The 19,475-nt window shown below is 35.5% G+C and overlaps 1 protein-coding gene across 1 annotated transcript in view; it reads right to left on the reverse strand.

The window, feature by feature from the left end:
* The window catches only part of RB1 (RB transcriptional corepressor 1), a 181,798-nt gene that overhangs the window by 100,499 nt on the left and 61,824 nt on the right, over positions 1-19,475 (reverse strand). The window contains exons 8-12 of the mRNA XM_033176909.1: positions 16,172-16,314; positions 11,827-11,904; positions 9,227-9,336; positions 8,239-8,316; positions 2,416-2,503 (exon numbers count right to left, since the gene is read on the reverse strand). Coding sequence (XP_033032800.1) covers positions 2,416-2,503; positions 8,239-8,316; positions 9,227-9,336; positions 11,827-11,904; positions 16,172-16,314 — 497 coding nt within the window. The remainder of the gene's footprint in view (positions 1-2,415; positions 2,504-8,238; positions 8,317-9,226; positions 9,337-11,826; positions 11,905-16,171; positions 16,315-19,475) is intronic.

The following is a 19,475-nucleotide window of genomic DNA, read 5'->3' on the forward strand; positions in this document are numbered from 1 at the left end:
AAATATAATTCAAAAATAAAATTTCTAAAATTAAGAGTATGGCCAGGCACAGTGGCTCATGACTGTAATCCCAGCACTTTGGGAAACTGAGATGAGCAGATCACCAGAGGTCTGGAGTTTGAGACCAGCCTGGGAAACATGGTCAAACATCATCTCTACAAAAATTACAATAATTAGCTGGACATGGTAGCAGGCTCCTGTAATCCCAGCTATTTGGGAGGCTGAGGCTCAAGAATCACTTGAACCCACGAGGTGGAGGTTGTAGTGAGCCAAGATCATGCCACTTCACTCCAGCCTAGGCGACAAAGTGAAACTCTGTCTCAAAAAAATAATAAGAAGAAGATTATAATTTTCATTCTAATGTGCATTGTCTGTCAACATTTTCACATTCTAGAATATCAACAATTCTATATTCCTGAAAAAAAAAAAACAGCACACAAATCTTAGAAACATATAACAAACAAGCATTTCCTGTCATAAAACAATTGTTGCCAAAATGTCCATTAAAATGTTCATAGCTTCTAAGATTTCACATGGAGGGAAGACGGCATTAATTTTAAAAATTAAGAAACTTGAAATAATAGAGAATTAAAATGAAGGAAAAACATAATGACCTTCAAGACATGTTCACTTTGACATACGCAACTTATCATCTACATAATTAAGCTTTTAAGCTTCATTAAAAGTTAAGCTTTAAATTGAGCTCTAGAAAATGTCTTTCACATGCACTCATATGTACACTGGAGTGCTATTCACAATAGGAAAGACATGGAATCAACCTAGGTGCCCATCAGTGGTGGACTGGATAAAGAAAATGTGGTACTTATACACTATGGAGTACTATACAGTCATTAAAAAAAAGAACGAAGTTATGCCCTTTGCAGCCACATGGATGTAGCTGGAGGTCATTATCCTAAACAAATTAATACAGAAAAAGAAAAACAAATACTGCATGTTCTCATTAATAAGTGGGAGCTAAATATCACGTACTCATGGACATAAAGATGGCAACAATAGACACTAGCGACTACTAGAGGGAGGAGGGAAGGAAGGGAGCGAGGGTTGAAAAACTGGATAAAAACATAAAGATCATATAGTTTCCAAGTTTAAAAAAAAAGTCTTTGAGGCAGAATTTTTTTAAATAAAAAAGAACTCCTACATACTCCAAATACTGGAGGAAGTATTCAAAATGATATGACAAGAAAGAGCTTATCATTCTTTTAAATTCTTCCATTATCCCTTGCTAAAAGGTTTAGGTACCTGGGTACATGTTTTGGCATATATTCTTGTGCTATAGATAACTCATAAACAAAAGTGACTTTATGCATGTTGGACAAACAAAATCAATTCTGAGCCAAAACCATTATGAATATGATGACAGATATTACTTTGCTAATTCCTGGGGGAACATAGCAAGAGATGACAACAGATTATGACAAAATTACAGACAGGTTATGGGCAATGAATGAATTGTTAACAAGTACAAAAAGCACAGTTGCTGAAATAAGCCAAATTTTAATAAGTCTCCTGACCCTACGTCCAATTTTAGAGGATGAGCATTTCAGTGGGTCCCAACCCTCATCTGAGTTTAAGGAAGGAGTGAAGGAGCAAGCAAGCAACATAGATGATAGTTTCATTCTCTCTCTTTCTCTCTCCTTGTCTTCAGGGGAGAGAGGGTAGCAGATGCCTTCAGATATCAAACTCATTGTCTATCAGGAGTTGCAAACTACAATGCTAATAGGGCCAGGTAAGAATTGTAAATAAAAATGGGTTAAATATTGGATGAAAAAGATTATAGGGGTATGGGGAATGTTAAGTCCTATCTAACACTACATTCAAAGAAAAGATCTTAAAAGTAGCCAGAGAGAAAAAGATAGATTAACTATAAAGGAACAACAGTTAGATCGAGTGACATAAGACTTCTTAATTAGCAAAAATGGGATCCAGGCAATGTATTATCTTCAAACTTATAAGAGTCTAAAAAGTAAATGTCAACCTGGAATTGAAGATCCAGCAAAGCGATCTCACAAAAACATAAGAGTAAAGAAAATTTCAGACCAAAAAACAAAACAAAACCTCAAAAAGTTCATCCCAAATTAATACCACTAAAGTAATTATCAAAGGATATATCTGAAGATGAAAACAATGATCTCAGAAGTGAGGCATCAGTTGTAAGGAAGAATGGTGAGCAAGGCAAATAGGTAAATATAAAATTTTTTTTTAATAACACTGTATAAATAAAACAATACTACTAATAATATCTACTTTGTAGGATTAAAAAAGCAAGAAAAGATTATGGATAACTACATGTTAGATAGGAGATAAGTACTTTAAAAAGAATCCAGTACTTTAACTTTTAATTTCAAGTTTCTTTGCCAAGATATTATAATAAATAATGTTTCATATATGGCTTACATTAAAATAGGAAATCAGATTTTCTGAAGGTTGATCACTTGCTGAATTTAAAATCATCATTAATTGTTGGATAGTGTTCATAACAGTCCTAGAGGGGGAAAAAATAGGAAAATGTGTTAAGCAATGAAGGGAGAAAAAAAGAAAAAAATGAAATGTTTTCTATCCCCCAAGTTAAACGTGTCTTCAAATACACTGCCTCCCGCTTGTCTTTACATTCCCTCAAATAAGACTGTGGTTTATAAGAAATTACATTTTACTTAAATCTTTAAGAAAATATATATTCACAATCAATAAGTTTATAGTTATAGAATGGATATACTTATTTACTAATAAAACTACATATCAATAAAATAGTGGCATTATTTTTAGCAGAAACTATATAAACTGGCAACAAAATGGTATTGTTTTAAGAAAACATTATTACAATCAAATGTTAAAGATTTTCAAATTAAAGACAATAAGATATTTAGCAACTCAAGTAAAGAATCAGATGATTCTTCTTTACAGAGACCTTCAAGAAGAAAGGATACTAAGATCCTGGATACATTTAAAAGTCACCATTTTCAAAGCATAAAATTAGGTCAATCTCTTAAGATCTCATTAATTCTATAATTGTATGTGTGTGTATATGAAGGGGGCAGTATATGGTAAATATCAATATTACAATTTTGGAGTAGCTGAACATTTGGGATACTTTAATTATGCAAAGAACTGCAGACTGTTTAGGGCTGAAAAGATCCTCAAATATTATTTAGTAAAATATGCTCAGTGTTCTCAGCTAAACATGTCTAAACCAGTATTTACCTTCCTCATCTTTCTTTTCTTTTTTCTTTCTTTTTCTTTTTTTTTTTTTTTCTTTCTTTCTTTTTCTTTTTTTTCTTTTTTTTTTTTTTGAGAAGGAGTCTTGCTCTGTCGCCCAGGCTGGAGTGCAGTGGCGCAATCTTGGTTCACTGTAACCTCCACTTCCCGGGTTCAAGCGATTCTCCTGCCTCAGCCTCCTGATTATCTAGGATTACAGATGCCCACCACCACACTGGACTAATTTTTGTATTTTTAGTAGAGACGGGGTTTTGCCATGTTGCCCAGGCTAGTTTCAAACTTCTGCCCTCAGGTGATGTGCCCACCTTGGCCTCCCAAAGTGCCAGGATTACAGGCGTGAGCCACCACACCTGGCCTCGCCTTTCAAATATATTGCAACACAGCTTCTATATGCTTCTGTGTACACTAATCATATTTAAGCTACAGTGATTAAAGCCACAGATGACCAATTGGTAAAAACAAAAGACTTTTCTCATTTGTTCTAATACTTGACCTTCCTTGAAGCATTTGACACTGTTAGAGAAACACTTGCTCTTAATGAAACTCCTTCCCTCCCTCAGCTTTCTTGGCTTCACTCTCTGCGCTTCCCAACCATACTTTCCCATTCTCTAGAACAGCGGTCCCCAATCTTTTTGGCAACACGGACTGGTTTCATGGAAGACAATTTTTCCATGGACCACGGAGGGTAGGGGGAATGGTTTTGAACTGTTCTACCTCAGATCATCAGCCATTAAATTCTCATAAGGAGCACACAATCTAGATCCCTCACATACGCAGTTCACAATAGGGTTCACGCACCTACGAGAATCTAATTCCACCGCTGATCTGACAGGAGTTGTAGAGCTCAGGCAGTAATGCTCGCTTGTCTGTCCACCACTCACCTCCTGCTGTATGGACCGGTTTGTAATGGGACACAGACTGGTCCCTGGCCCAGGAGTTGGGGACCCCTGCTCTAGAACCTCACAACTTCTATCTAGTCCTTAATGCTAGCATCCTTTAGGCTTCCGCCCTTAGCCACCGACTCTTTATGCACCCTCACTTCAAGTAATTTCATTTTTTTTATGGTTTTAACTCCCCTGATGATTCCCAAATCTATAGAAGACTATCCTACTGCTTACTAGATAGCTTCTTCAGAAATGCCTCTAGAACAATATTCTAAGTATGAATTCATCAAATATTTATCAAATCTGTTATTGTTCCTTCATTCCTACCACTACCATTGGGTCAGATCTTTAAAACCTCTCAAGTAAACTGCTGCAACAGACAAGTCCAGAGATTTTCATATACTATGTTTGTGGTAGTAAGGCCAAGGCATATTCCTCAGTGGAATGGGACACACAATTTTTTTTTTTTTGGAGAGGATGTGGAGAAATAGGAACACTTTTACACTGTTGGTGGGATTGTAAACTAGTTCAACCATTATGGAAAACAGTATGGCGATTCCTCAAGGATCTAGAACTAGATGTACCATATGACCCAGCCATCCCACTACTGGGTATATACCCAAAGGATTATAAATTACTCTACTACAAAGACACATGCACACGTATGTTTATTGCGGCACTATTCACAATAGCAAAGACTTGGAATCAACCCAAATGTCCATCTGTGACAGACTGGATTAAGAAAATGTGGCACATATACACCATGGAATACTATGCAGCCATCAAAAAGGATGAGTTTGCGTCCTTTGGAGGGACATGGATGCAGCTGGAAACCATCATTCTTAGCAAACTATCACAAGAAGAGAAAACCAAACACCGCATGTTCTCACTCATAGGTGGGAACTGAACAATGAGATCACTTGGACTCGGGAAGGGGAACATCACACACTGGGGCCTATCATGGGGAGGGGGGAGGAGGGAGGGATTGCATTGGGGAGTTATACATGATATAAACGTCATGCACATGTACCCTAGAACTTAAAGTATAATAAAAAAAAAAAAAATTTTTTTTTTTTTTTTTTTTTTTTTGCGTAAAAACACTTGACTTTTATTCTGTATTTTCTTACTAAAATATGTTGTCCTACCCATCCCACCCCACAATAAAAATCTCACTCAGGCCCCTCATTTCTTTCCCTCATCCCCTCTTCCACCACACCATCCCGGGGGACACACAATTTTTTAAAAGAAAAATCAAAACAAAATTCCTCAGGTTATTCTAATTTGCACACCTGGTTAAGAACCGCTGAGACAGACTGACAGGTTTATTTCTCACTTTTTCTTATTCTCCTCAGTCTATCCCCCCCACAGACTATTACCATGTGAACTTGCAAAAATTATGTCTGATTTTATCCTTACCCTTGCTTAACATCCATTTATAGCACAGGCTCTATCATATACATGCTACAGTCCAAATTTGTGAGTATGGCATATAAGGCCCTTCATATCTAGCACTCACTCTCCTCTCCTGTGACTTCCTACTCCCATTTTACAGTCAATCAATACAGAGCTGCTGCTAATAGTTTCCCAGACACATTGTGTTATGTGATATTATGAAATACATGTTTGGTCTTTGACCCCATATCCTGACATACAACTCCTAAAATACTTAGAAACTCCAGTGATGTCTTTTTGTGTGCTAATGAATTGACATGGCTGGCAGCCCCTAGGAAGCTTCTGGATGGGGGCTGGTCACTAGAAAGCCCAAAGCAGAGTTAGAGGATTGGAACCTTCGACCCCAGCCCCCAACCTCTGGGGAGGGGAGGGAAGCTGAAGTTTAGTTTGATAATCAATAGCCAATGATTTAATATGTCATGCCTATGCAATGAGGCCTCCATAAAAGCCCAAAACGGCAGGGTTCAGAGAACTTCCGGATAGCTGAACACGTGGAGGCTCCTGGACGGCTGTCTGGCCAGGGAGGGCATAGAAGCTTCCCATCCCATCCCCCATACCTCATCCTATGCATCTTTACATCCGTATCCTTTGTAATATCATCTATAATAGACCAGTAAACAGAAGTGTTTCTTTGAGTTTTGTGAACCACTTTAGCAAATTAATCGAACCTAAGAGGTGTCATGGGATCCCCAACTTGAAGCCCTTTGGTCAGAAGATCCAAAAACCCAGACTTGCAATTGGCATCTGAAGTTGGGGCCAGTTTTGGGGACTGAGCTCTCAACCTATGGGATCTGACACTATCTCCAGGTAACCAGTGTCAGAAGTATATTAGAGGACACCCAGCTGGGGACTGCTGCAGAACTGATTGCTTGTTTCTTGGTGAGGAAAACTTGCCCACATTTGGTCACATAATGTTGTACAAATGTGTTGATTCCAAATGTGTTATTTCCGTGTTGATTGTTGTCGGTAGTGTGACAGCAGTTTTCTCCACTTACATGTTTCACACTTCTATCCCTTTGAACATGCTGTTCCCATTCCCTAAAATCTTTATCCTGTGACAAAGGCCTTTACATGTTTCAAAATTCAGTTCAGACATTGCTTTATAGTCCCTTCTGTGTCATCTCAGTATCTTGTCCATAAGTATATACTATACTTATATGAAAATGTATTCATGTACATATTTATACAGTCATTTGAAATATATTACTGATTGCCTATTATGTACCAAGTATTATAACAGGTCCTAATTATTAGATAGTGAACAAAAAAGTTATGGTCTCTGTGATATGGAATTTTAAGGCTATTTTGGGTATTAGTAAAAAACAAGCAAACACAAATGAATCTACCAATATAAATTGGGATGCATGCTATAAAGAATGGAACAGGATGCTATGATAAATAATAAAATACTTCAGAGAGAAACATATTTTCAAAAGCTATATTTGTGCTGAATGAAGAGTAGCAGTTGGTAATCCATGGAAAGAAAAGGAGGAAGAGTTTCAAGAAGAGGGAATGTCAAGAAGAGGGATATGACAGTTTTCAAAGTACAAAAGAACTTGGAAATCCCAAGAAACTAAGAGAAGGCCAATGTGTGGCTAACACAGAGCAAGAAAGTAAACAAGATGAGGTTGGAGAGGCAACAGAAACCAGATCATATAAGATCTTTTAGGCATTGTTAAGGAATTTGCATTGTATACCAATTGCAATGGGAAGCAGTCAGAGGGTTTTAACAGCAAAGTGAATGTAACTGATTTACATTTCTAGGAGAAATTCTGGGGGCTTTATGGAGAATAGCTTTGATGGTGAGGAGACAGCAACAGTGAAGAGACCAGATGCAGGTAGTAGGCTACTGCAAAAAAATCCAGGAGAAAGAGAACGATGTCTTGGACAAGAGTTGGGAGAGCAGAAATGGAGAAAAGTAGATGAACTCAGGAAATATTTTGGAGGTAGATTATTCAACAAGCCTTGATAACAGATTTTGAGGTGGGAAATGAGTGAGGAAAAAGACATAAAAAATAGTTCTAATCCTTTTAGGTTGTATGCAGATCAAATAGTGATACTTTTAATTTTTTTTTTTTATTTACTAAAATGGAACACATTCCTATTTTAGGTTATGTTCCTTAAGGATAGACAAAACTAGGTCCAATAACCATATCTTCAGCAACTAGTAAAATGCCCAGCACACAAAGATTATATATATACATATTTTTTCTTTTTTTTTTTTTTTTGAGACAGAGTTTCACCCTTGTCACCCAGGCTGAAGTGCAATGGCACAATCTCAGCTCTCTGCAACCTCCGCCTCCTAGGTTCAAGCAATTATCCTGCCTCAGCCTCCCAAGCAGCTGGGATTACAGGTGCACACCACCACACCTGGCTAATTTTGTATTTCTAGTAGAGATGGGGTTCCACCATATTGGCCAGGCTGGTCTCAAACTCCTGACCTCAGGTGATCTGCCCGCCTTGGTCTCCCAAAGTGCTGGGATTACAGGTGTGACACATCGCACCTAGCCTTCAATATGTATTTCTTACATGTATGTATGTATGAATGGATACATGTATTTCTTACATGTATGTATGAATACATAAAGAAACATGTGAACAAATCTGAAACACTATAAAGCAATGAATAACAAAATTATAATATAATTAAAAGTAGGAAAATTCATACCTAACTGGAGTGTGTGGAGGAATCACATTCACCTCTTCATCAAGGTTACTTTTTCGTGGTGTTCTCTGTGTTTCAAAACTAAATCACAATAAGCCAAGTCATTCACATACTGAAAATTTACAATTTGTGCTTTATGCATCAAAAAAGCAGTATAATGCTTCTGTTGTCTCATAAAATCATATAAAATGATAACTCAATAATAGATATGATAGAAAATAGATGACCCAACTGCTGCTTAAATAAAATCTTTTTCACTATTGCTTTTAATTGTGGGTCTCTTTCCATTACACTTATGACAAAGAGGTATACCAACCATTATTTTTTTAAAAGTGAAAGTCAGATGCTTTCTCCTTGGTGGTATTGATAACCAAATTGTTCAGTATTAAAAAGCATTAAAACTCTAGTTTTTCAATGCATTATTCCTTCCAAAAACTTTATTTCCACTTAAATAAAATTTAAAACATTTTACTGTGTTTAACTTCTAAATTATGCATATTTTCAGTTTCCTATTAAAAGAGTTCATGCTAAAGACACAAAATTAAGATCAGTCAAAAATTTTAACAATCACTCTCAACCATTCCAATTTTAGGTTTCTACATGATAATAAAAGAGACTACACTTTTGTATTAACTTTTTTTAATAAACCAGGCAGGCAATAGTATATGAAAGGATACTAATAAAATAGAGACCACCACTATTTGCAGAAACTAATTACTTTAGACATTATATTTTGGTGCACATTTTAAAAAATTATATTCAGTTAACTGCAAAAAGATAACTTATAGGACACACTTTTCACATTAAATCTATATTTGTAGATAAGTTATATGCTTAAAATACTGTTAACCTTTTCTTTGTATAAAGACATTTGAAAGTAATTTGTTGCAAATGATATCTAAAGGTCGCTAAGCTAAAAACTATATAATCTACCTATATCAGTATCAACCTATATCTAAGGCAAATCAATCAAATATACCATGTGCAATACCTGTCTATAGAATCAGTCTGAAGAGTCTTATCATGATCCAAAAATAATCTTGCATCTAGATCTTTATTTTTAAGATAAATTTCTTCATATCGTTTAGACAGACTTTCAACCTTGAAAGAAAAAAGTCACTGGAAATTATCCTTTACATGTCATTACATCTCTCAGAACACAGAGGCACAGATTTCATTAAAGAATTTTTGTACAATATACATTTAATTTTGCAATATACACTGAGTTTGCATGCAATATAAATAAGGTCTATCTAAAAGTGAGGTACAGAAAATTGCAATATTTGTTCAACTTTGATTTTAGGTCTATTTCATGCATATGAAAGATTTACTAGAATTTTACATAGACAAAGATAACCAATGCTACAAAACAGTACCAAAGATAAAAATAGATACTATTATAACTGTTTAACTGCCAAGATTTTCCAAACATTCCATATATGCTTTATTTTTAATCTTTTTTTTTTTTTTTTTGAGATGGAGTTTTGCTCTTTTGCCCAGGCTGGAGTGTAGTGGCACAATCTCGGCTCACTGCTACCTCCACCCACCGGGTTCAAGCGATTCTCCTGCTCAGCCTCCCAAGGAGCTGGGATTATAGGTACCTGCTACCACGCCCGGCTAATTTTTGTATTTTTAGTAGAGATGGGGTTTCACCATGTTGGCCAAGCTGGTCTTGAACTCCTGACCTCAGGTGATTCACCTGCCTCAGCCTCCCAAAGTACTAGTATTACAGGCGTGAGCCACAGTGCCCAGTCTACTTTTATGTTTATCAATACAAAATATTTTTTCAAACATTATTGCAAATCCTCTTGATTACATATTCTACCAATGTTTTCTAAACCCTTTGGTTCACTCCAGTACCCTTCAGTTAAGTATCTTGGGCAAGAGAAAAGTTTATCAGTTCAATTAACACACTTGCACAATTTATTCCCAATCTTAGATACTTTTTCAATTGCTAGAATTTGTAAATCTTTCATCAGTTCTGATCCATAATTTTTTAATCATACTTTAAAAACCAATGCCCAAGAGAAAGCTATTGGCATGCCTTCTACTGTGACTTTTAATGCCAAAGTGATTCCAACCTGAGAGAAGGAAAATTGCATTCTAAAAGAAGAGATAGGAAGAAACCCAATTAAATGCAAACTTTTCATTAATCTTCATAAATATATTAGATAGAACAATAATCTGTGCTTGATTAAGTTTAATCATTGTTCCTGTCCTACCTTAGTTGAGGCACTAATTACCAGTCATCTATCGATTGACTATATTATGTGAAATATTGGAGAAAAAGTAAAATTACTCTTAAGATTTATATTAAAACTGTAATCCTTTTAAAGGAAAAAAAAGATTGCTATCACAGATTTTAAAGTTATGAACAGCCTATTTTTTGGTACCAAAAGTGGTAACAAGACTCATTAATATAACATTTGGTCCCTTCTTGCCTCTTCAGTACCATATTTTAATTGTTCTACCCTGTATCCCAACCTTAATGAATTACTTAAGAGTTCACTGATCAGACCATACTATCATACATCACTGCACCTTTGCATCTATAATGTCCAACCCTTGTAAATGCTGTATCTGTAATGCTTACTCAGATTTGAAATCACATCACCTCTAAACTATTTTCCACAAAACCTATCAGCCCCAGTTTGGATTAGGTACTCTCCTTTGAGATATCGCAGGAGAGTATACTTTTATCACAGTCTTGTAGACTCCTGTAATGGTCTATATCTTTGTCAGCCTCTCCCACTAGCACTTTAAGGATATTGACTGAGAGTGAAATCTCTGTATCCATAGTATCTAGCACATGTCTGACATATATTAAGCATTCAAAAAATATTTGTTGAATTAATAAATTAATTCAAAAACTAGCTATCAATTCAGGTTACAGAACTAGCAGTCTAGATATTTTATTTCATGCCTTTTGGTCACAGTGACTAATACTAAGTGCTTCTAAAACACTGGTTTTGTTCTTCATCATTTATCACAGCATCCTTTTCTCCACATATTGCACCTTACCATGCAAAGCTCTGTTATTCTGTTCTCATTGGAAAGACATTTGTAGGAAAATGCAAAACAAAACAGATAAGATAGATGGACTATCACAAAAGTAAAACACTTCTGCAATAGTCACAGTCATTTCAACAAATACATTTGTATTTTCAATTAAGTAGTTCCTAAAAGTCCTCAAAAGAGATGTTCCACAATATAGTAATGCCAATAATGTAGATGGCATTAATCATGGTTCCTACACTTAATGATGCTTACCAAAGCAAATGTAACTGTGTATATTTAGCTATTTAATGGTATTTAGAAGTTTAAAAGTCTATACTTTGGGTTTTGAAAAATTTCAATAAAGATTGATTTCTAGTATAAATCACAAAATGATGCTAATACATTTGATTATCTACTCAAAAGCTTTTTGTTACTATACAAAAGCTAGTTTCACCACAATTCTACTTGGCTAGATTCTTCTTGGGCAAAAAAAAAATTTTGATACACAGTAAATTGATCTAAGAAAGTTAGACAATTATCCTCCCTCCATAGTCTCAAAACATTAATGTTTTATTAAATTTCCTTTCAGATTACCTCTGGAAGCCCATTAGATGTTACAAGTCCAAGAGAATTCATAAAAGGTATAAAATTTTTGAAATAAACATTTTTCACCTGAAAAAGATGAAATTACAACATGATCATTAAAATGTAAAACCAAATCTAATCTCTGTCACTATTAACACTAGAATGAAAGTGTTAACTGACATTTTATCAATGACATCCATTCAAGATAGTGTAATATTTATAATTAATTCAATTATTTACTTTTTAATGCATATGAAGGTAAGTAGGAAACTGTTAAAGAAATGGGATTTATGGGAAGAGAACTCCTTGAAACCAATTTCAATATTCCACATTTAACAAATGATAAAAAGACAGGACACTCAAAAAAATTAAGCAACTTGACTCGTGGCAGAGTTTGGATTAAAATCCAGTCTGTCTACCATCAAAGCCAAGGCTCTTTTCACTTTTCTACATTGCCTCTGATTTCTCTCTAGAGTATATTTTTGGACATTTCAGTCATAGGTCATCTGATATCTGCTCAGAAAATATCAAGTCAATTTTTAAGCATAAATTAAAAAAAAAAAGTTCACACCCAAAATTAATACCCAATAATTCATTTCAAAACCAAATTATTCAGTGGTGTCTTCTGATGGAGAAAACTTCTTAATTTTCATGTACTTAAATTTATCAATTGTTTATTTTGTAGGCTGTGGGTTTTGTGACCTGATTAAGAAATATTTATCAGGCCGGGCGCGGTGGCTCATGCCTGTAATCCCAGCACTTTGGGAGGCCGAAGCAGGCGGATCACTTGAGGTAGGGAGTTCGAGGCCAGCCTGACCAATGTGGAGAAGTCCCGCCTCTACCAAAAATACAAAAAAAATTAGCTGGGCGTGGTGGCACATGCCTGTAATCCCAGCTAGTCAGGAGGTTGAGGCAGGAGAATTGCCTGAACCCAGGAGGTGGAGGGTGCGGTGAGCCGTGACTACGCCATTGCACTCTAGCCTGGGCAACCAGAGCTGAACTCCGTCTCAAAAAAAAAAAAAAAAAAAGGAAAAGAAAAACAAAAGAAATATTTACCTACTTTTTGATAATAAAACTTTTTTCTATCAAAAAATTAAAAATAAAAATGTTTTGTGGGAGTATATGTGGTTTTATGCAAAAGCACCCTATAATTAATATGGATCCAAAAAAAACCATACACACACACAGTCAGAAAACCTGGAGTTATATTCCTGGCCATTTTATACTTGCAGTGTGTTAACAGAATTTTAAACAATTTGCTTTTCTTTATTTATCTTCCTTGCCAAACTTGGAGTTTACATTTATTAAGGTGGGAGTAATTTAATATCAGTTCCTACCTCTATTTCCCAAATAAGTTATAAGAATTAAGTCTCTGAAATACTTATTAGTTTTGTTTCCTAATTAGCTTACATTTACCTAGAATATTTATAACGTAACTAGTTCTAATTAACTAATTAGTATGACTAACCAATAGTTATATAACCATAAACAAACCAATTAGTTATATATTAGGTATATAAACCATATATATACCATAAATTAACCAATCAAAATGACTAACCAATAGTTATATAACCATAAGTGCAATATGTAGTTAATGAAGTGTCAGTTAAAATACCACCTAAGCTTTTAACTGACTGTACTTTAAAAATCGTAACTATGAAGATTCTAAATTGTAAGAAATTCTTTAAAATTAAAAGTAGAAAAATGGTTTATTCCTAATCTTAAAAATGAAATTTTTCAAGTAGTTCTGAAATCCAGATAACTAACAATCAGGAATAAGAAAACTACATTTGCTGCTATTCATTATATTATGAATAAGCAACAAACCCAGAGTAAAAAGAAATATTTCGACTACATTTGTCAGCTTATTTGTAAAGATAATTTGTAATTCTAGAAAAAGAAAGCATATATATTTATATGTATATAAGTATACATATTTATATGTACTATTAATATTTCTACATAATATGTTTTCTTTTCCAGAATTTCTTTTTTAGAATATATAAAGTTGATATATCTATATCTATACAAAGTTGACTCTTGAACAATGCAGAGTAAGTTAGAGGTGTCAGTCCCCCATGCAGTAAAAACATCTGTGTATAACTTTTTTATTTTTTATTATTTTCTTAGAGAAGGGGGTCTTTCTATATTGCCTAGGCTGGAGTGTAGTGGCTATTCACAGGTGCCATCACATGCATTACAGCTTCGAACGCTTGGGCTCAAGCCATCCTTCCACCTCAGCCTCCCAAGTAGCTGAGACTACAGGTCTATCGATTACTTTTGAGTACCCAAAATTTAACTAACAGCCTACTGTTGACTGGAAGCCAACCAATAACATAAAGATTTGATTCACATATATTTTGTATATGTACTATATATACATACTATATATCTATCATCTTATGATAAAAATAGAGAAAAGAAAATATTAGGAAAATTGTAAGAAGAGAAAATACATTTACAGTAAGTTTATGTCATCTGTTAACAAAAATCATCTGCCTGAAACAGCAGGCAACTGAAGCTATAGACCTCAATCTACAGTACATATCAAGCAATTCAACATTTTCTTGTAACGTCATGATTTTTCTCTGCTTCTTCGGAAAAATCCCAGCATCACTAGTGCAACTCCTTATGGGTCCTATGGTGTTATTCAAAGTTTATGGTATTGCACTAAACATGATAAAAAATAGTGAAAACCTCAATAAGTCACTTTTTATTGCAATATTCAATTTATTGGAAAGATGAACTCACATGGAGATGATTAGTGTCACGTGGCAGCTTTTTAAGAGGATACAACACTTGAGCTTACCGCAATAGCAACAGGCTACAAAATTATTACAATAGTACAATATGGACTAGTTAATTTTATGAAATTATGACTTAATATTGCCTCTTCATGTGTGTTTACTTTTCTTTGATTGCAAATGGCACCATGTACAGTCTGTGCTTGTATAAGTTTTGATAAATTTTAACTTTTTTAATAGATTTGTATATATTTTATGGTATAGTAAATAAAATAGACTAGTATCTACATACATTTTATGCATTCATGACATGACTTTTTCTTAATTTTTTCAGTATTTCTAGGCTACATGGCTTGCTACAAGTTTTTTCAAATTATTGCAAATCTCCAAAAATTTTTCTAATATATATAATTAATTAAATCTGTGTGTAAGTGGGCCCACGCAATTCAAACCTGTTGTTCAAGAGTTAACTGTATATTTGTTGAAATTAGTAAGCCATAGTGCAAAACTATGATATATCTTGATAAATCATTCTAATACTTCTTAAACTAGATTTTAGGACCACACTCCCATTCCTTCCCAAAGTTAACAGAGAAATTTCAAAGATGTAACATTTTTTACTGCTATCTGGTGTTAGTGATTGTGGACAATAAAACAAATTATGAAAAAAACTGTAAGGTAAAAAGGAAAGAAGCAGTAGTACCAGATATCCCAAAGTCTAATGGAGACTCTGTTAATAATAAGCTATCAGTCCCTGGAAGCTTGTTTACTCACTATAAAAAGGAGATTTAATACATTATTTGTAAGATTCCTTCAAAGAGCCACATTCAATGAGCAAGATAAGCAATTCATATGTATTCTCCAGCAGTTATTATGTGCTGTAATATTTAGAAAGAGAGTAATTATAGAAGGCCAAACAGAAATTTAATGTTGGTATCACTTATCACTAAACCAAAACACTAGAGCACTAGAGTTTTCTAAGCAGGGCTTTTTTGATTGGTTGGTTGGTTTTTAGAGACATAGTCTCACTCTGGCGCCCAGGCTGGAGTGCAGTCATGCAATCATGGCTCACTGTAACCTCAAACTTCTGAGCTCAGGCAGTCCTTTTGCCTCAGTCTCCCAAGAAGCTGGCACTACAGGCACATGCCACCATGCCCAGCTCATTTTCTTAAATATGTATTTTGTAGAGACGGAGTCTCACTATGTTGTTCAGGCTGGTTTAGACCTCCTGGCCTCAAGAAATCCTCCCACTTCAGCCTCCCAAATTGCTGGCATTACAGGTGTGAGCCACCACGCCCACCCTTGGTAGGATATTTTAAAACATTAGGGGTATCAGTAACCTCAGAGGAATAAAATAAAAAACTACATTTGAAAACTATTGTCTTGATTATATACTTTTCAGTGATTCCAGAGTGAGGGAGCTACTCTCTTTAAAATCAAAGTAACTAAATATAACAAATTAATTTTTTCTAAATATTTTACTACTGCAAAAGAGTTAGCATTAATTACAAAAAACATGCTCATCACAAAAGAAGTAAACATTGTTAGGGAGGACTTACATCTAAATCTACTTTAACTGTTTTAAAGAAATCATGAAGTTAAATTACCTCATCTATATTACATTCATGTTCTTTACAGAGAACTTCAATAATTCTTGTATCATTTTCTAGTTGTTTTGCTATCCGTGCACTCCTGTTCTGGCCTCGCCTGGGTGTTCGAGGTGAACCATTAATGGGTATAACAGCCGTTTCTGTAAAAGTGGAAATTAGATAAGAACAATTGTACATCCATCATATAAAATAATGAAGTATTCTAACTATAACTTAGGTCAAAAATAATCTTGGTAACTTTCTACTACTTTTACTTATTAGAAGGATAACAATTTCATCCATATCTACTACGAATTATGTACCAATATTAGTTTTTGTCATCCCTCTTCTACTCTGCTCCCAAACAGCCCAAAAAGAACTGTAAACTACAGTCTCATAAACAAATACAAAGAGAAGGCATGCAAATAGCCTACTTTCAAACTAAATCTAAGTGTATCTTAGTCTGCAAGAGGAAAAAAATGTTTTCTGTCTTAGAGTCTTAAAAATAATTAGCAAATATTTCTGAATTCAATTTCTAGACATAGCATAAAAACAATATTTTAAGTTTTAGTAAATTATGATGTCTTTAAAAGATAGGTATAAATATATTATAGTAAATATAATAATATGATAATAAACTGTGATTTAAACAAATCTCCTGGATTATTTTGAGCATTCCCAATCCAAACTAAATACAGGTTCAGCTATTAAAAATATTACAGATGGCCAGGCGTGGTGGATCACGCCTCTAGTCCCAGCACTTAGGGAGGCCAAGGCAGGTGGATCACGAGGTCAGGAGTTCAAGACCAGCCTGGCCAACATGGTGAAACCCCGTCTCTACTAAAAATACAAAAATTAGCCAGGCGTGATGCTGCATGCCCATAGTCCCAGCTACTCGGGAGGCTGAAGCAGGAGAATTGCTTGAACCTGGGAGGCAGAGGTTGCAGTGAGCGGAGATCGCGCCACTGGACTCCAGGCCTGGGTGACAGAGTGAGACTCTGTCTCGAAAAAAAAAAAAAAAAAATTACAGATGATTAAGTATAAAAAGTATGTATTGCCTCTAGATCCAATCAACAACTTACAAGAAATTGAGAGGACAGAGGAACATGTTAAACTACACCACAGAATATGATCAGCAAAAACCACACTGGAAAACTCAAGACAATCTGATTATTTAAAAAATAAATTACAAGGAAAAAAAGAAAGAATGGAAGAGAAACTTTTTTTTTTTTTTTTTTGAGGCGGAGTCTAGATCTGTCGCCCAGGCTGGAGTGCAGCGGCCGGATCTCGGCCGGATCTCGGCTCACTGCAAACTCCGCCTCCCGGGTTCACGCCATTCTCCTGCCTCAGCCTCCCGAGTAGCTGGGACTACAGGTGCCCACCACCTCGTCCGGCTAGTTTTTTGTACTTTTTAGTAGAGACGGGGTTTCACTGTGTTAGCCAGGATGGTTTCGATCTCCTGACCTCGTGATCCGCCCGTCTCGGCCTCCCAAAGTGCTGGGATTACAGGCTGGAGCCACCGCGCCCGGCCGGAAGAGAAACTTTTAAAAGAGTTTTTAAAACATGTCAACCAATCACAAAGTATAAATCTTATTTTGATTCTGATACAGTCAATCTGTAAAAAAAAATTTAATTATTTTTACAAGAAAATCTGAGCACTTTGTAGATATTCAGTAATATTAAGGAGTCACTAGTTATTGATTTTTAGGTGTGATAACAAATGGCACTGTAATTACACTTTTTTAAAAGTATTTTTTAGCCAGGCGCGGTGGCTCAAGCCTGTAATCCCAGCACTTTGGGAGGCTGAGACGGGCGGATCACGAGGTCAGGAGAGCGAGACCATCCTGGCTAACACGGTGAAACCCCATCTCTACTAAAAAATACAAAAATCTAGCTGGGCGAGGTGGCGGGCGCCTGTAGTCCCAGCTACTCGGGAGGCTGAGGCAGGAGAATGGTGTGAACCTGGGAGGCGGAGCTTGCAGTGAGCTGAGATCTGGCCACTGCACTCCAGCCCCGGGAGACAGAGCGAGACTCCGTCTCAAAAAAAAAAAAAAAGTATTTTTTAGAGATACATACTGAGATGTATAAGGATGAAATGGTATGCAAAGATGTGCTTCAAAATAACACAGCTGGGGGAACTGAGCAGGCGATGGGGCTACAGATTAACTGTAAGTTATCTGTTGAAGTTACATGATAAGTACATGGAGGCTTATTACACTACTGTCTATTTTTGTATTTATTTGAAATTCTCTACAACAAAAGTTAATTAAGAGTTACCATATTCAGTCAGTTCAATAATACCGCATGCTGATTTCTCTTTAACAGAGCACTTAGAGAATTCAAATGTACATTTGAATTATCCAAAAGAACAAAGATTGTCAACCTAAAGTAACTTGCAACATCAACTTACTAAGTTACAACATTGAAAAAAAGTGGGAAAAGGGTATATAAAGGAAATTTATAAAATTTGGGAGAAAATTTGAAGTATATTTGTTTTCTATATAGAAGTTTTCTTTCTTTCTTTGCCAGCGGTTTCTGCTAAATGATGGTTTCTGCCTTCTCTGCCAAACCATGTTCAACACACTTTCAAAATTCATTTTTCCACTAAATTCTTGTTCACAAAGTTTAATGAGGCTTCATCCTTCCACCCATTTCAACAATACTTTGAAACATCCATGTTATCTATTATTTTTAGCATTAATACTTTCATCATTTCAGAAGCAAGGAGTTAGTCTGACCTTAGGAAAGTTTACAGTTTTCTGTATATAATAATATAAGTGACTTTGAAATCCTACTCTTGAGGCCATGAAAGGAAGCAATTCTAGGTTAAAAGGAATATACCTTACTCATACTTCTTTTTTTTTTTTTGAGATGGAGTCTCCCTCTGTTGCCCAGGCTGGAGTACAGTGGCCAGATCTCAGCTCACTGCAATCTCCTCCTCCGGGGTTTAGGCCATTCTCCTGCCTCAGCCTCCCAAGTAGCTGGGACTACAGGCGCCCGCCACCTCGCCCAGCTAGTTTTTTGTATTTTTTAGTAGAGACGGGGTTTCACCGTGTTAGCCAGGATGGTCTTGCTCTCCTGACCTCGTGATCCACCCGTCTCAGCCTCCCAAAGTGCTGGGATTACAGGCTTGAGCCACCGCGCCCGGCCACTCATACTTCTTTAATGCTATCTAATTATATTAGCAAGTTATTTTTATTTAAATATACTTCCCGTCTCATCACTCATCACCCACTGAAATAGTATGAGTTATAGCTTATATACAAAAAAACACATAGTTATTACAACATCCAATAGTAATAAAAACTTAGTTAAGCTGTTC

This window comes from Trachypithecus francoisi, unplaced genomic scaffold (genome assembly GCF_009764315.1).
Source record: "Trachypithecus francoisi isolate TF-2019V2 unplaced genomic scaffold, Tfra_2.0 Lachesis_group18, whole genome shotgun sequence".
Lineage (NCBI taxonomy): Eukaryota > Metazoa > Chordata > Mammalia > Primates > Cercopithecidae > Trachypithecus > Trachypithecus francoisi.